General features: G+C 38.9%; 1 protein-coding gene across 1 annotated transcript; it reads left to right on the top strand.

Moving 5' to 3' along the window:
* The first annotated feature begins 112 nt into the window (after positions 1–112).
* On the top strand, positions 113–514 carry Tsp_13250 (plastocyanin). Its single transcript, XM_003366553.1, has one exon. It carries the CDS (start codon positions 113–115, stop codon positions 512–514), a length of 402 nt encoding a protein of 133 aa, XP_003366601.1.
* The last annotated feature ends 1,065 nt before the right edge of the window (positions 515–1,579 follow it).

The following is a 1,579-nucleotide window of genomic DNA, read 5'->3' as shown; positions in this document are numbered from 1 at the left end:
TTGTGATGTGGGTATGATTGAGGTTTTAGTGGTTCGCTTCCCCGACTCGATTGAAAGCACTGGTCAGCGGTCTTAAGAAGATTTCAAACGGGTTCTGTACCGTAACAAGGATATGACTTTGCGTGCGCAAACGTTTCCAAATGATGAATTACAAGAACTTGCTGGATCTGCTGATCAAATGACGAATAAAGCAGAATACAAAGAACATGCGGGCAGAAAGCACAAATGTGCTTATGATGATGATGAGGATATGGGCATTTGTGCAGAGAAGAGGCTCAAGATGCAGAACAATGACCAACTGAACGAAAAGAATGTCACTTTTGAAGAAATGGAAATGCAAGGCGAGCAGAAGTCACATTCTGCCAGCGCGAAGCAGGAAAATCTAGCTGTGGAGAGACTGTGTGACGTTGGCACCGATGGCAAGGAATCCCAGAATGCTAACTCTATGGAGTTGACGAGAAAGACACGCGTCGCAGTTCGAAAATTTCTGAGAGACATGCTCGCTAAACAGTAAGCAAATATCGTTTTATTTTAATTTTGACGTTAATCTTTTATACAGGCGGTTGTGTGCATAGCATTTTCCGCTTGCTTAGCGTTTGCGAGAAGGAGGAAGCATTGTGTGAGAGGGTTTCTTCTTCGCGAGGCATATCAGTATTTTTGAAATTATTTGAAATTTTTAAGATCCTCTTTTTATGCCTAGTCGTGGTCGAGTTAATTAATTGCTCAGAATAAATTTTCGAATTGTATTTATTTTTTCATTCATTCTGATTCATTCATTCACACAACAACTAATTATTCACGATGTGTTGGCATTTGATACTGTCATTCAGCATGATGAATGAATTTTTAAGTTGTAATTTTTTTTCCTGAATTCCTCGATTCCTCGTCAGAAATTTCAGATTAGAAAAGATGTTTTTAAATTGTTTATTTTGTGTTTTTAAGCAGCAAGAGTGATTTGAGGAAGAAAAATTGGGTAACTGTAGAAATAAGTTGAAGTTATTGTTTTAGGGCCGACAGTTTGTTCATCAGTATGGATTATGAGACGATCAAACAGATCAGCTTGACAATAGATAATGAAGTTTACGATCGCTCAGAGCTATGCTTCGAGAAGTACAGGAGTCACATGCGGGCATTGTCGCGTGTTGCGAATGCGCAGCATTCGCGATTGTGGCAGATGTTGTTCAGTGGTGATTTGTCGGTATCTCAATTAATTCAATATTCACTGGAAGAATTCGAAAAACGTGGATGTTTGAAGCAACGTACAGCAGCAGCGGTCCCCTTGAACAGAGATGGCCGAAGCAGTGCTGTAATGAACGAATTTATTTGTTGAAGAAAATTTTGCTCATTTTTTAAAAAATGTTTCATCTTAGGCACAAGTAACAGATGCTGTTGAAGAACATGGGCAAAATAATAATTTTACACCGCAGATTGTCACTTCAGAACAGCAGCAGGTGAATGCTGAGAAAATTATCTGTGTATATTTTCAGATTATTGCTCATTTGCAAATAAAAAAGGAAGCAGTGGTCGAATTCACAGGTTCACAACCAAACGCCAGTGAGAAAGTTAGTCCATTGAACAA

The sequence above is a fragment of the Trichinella spiralis genome, assembly GCF_000181795.1.
Source record: "Trichinella spiralis strain ISS 195 chromosome Unknown Scfld5815, whole genome shotgun sequence".
Taxonomy (NCBI): domain Eukaryota; kingdom Metazoa; phylum Nematoda; class Enoplea; order Trichinellida; family Trichinellidae; genus Trichinella; species Trichinella spiralis.
Note: the sequence above shows the minus strand (reverse complement) of the source record. Positions and strands in the feature narration are given on the sequence as shown.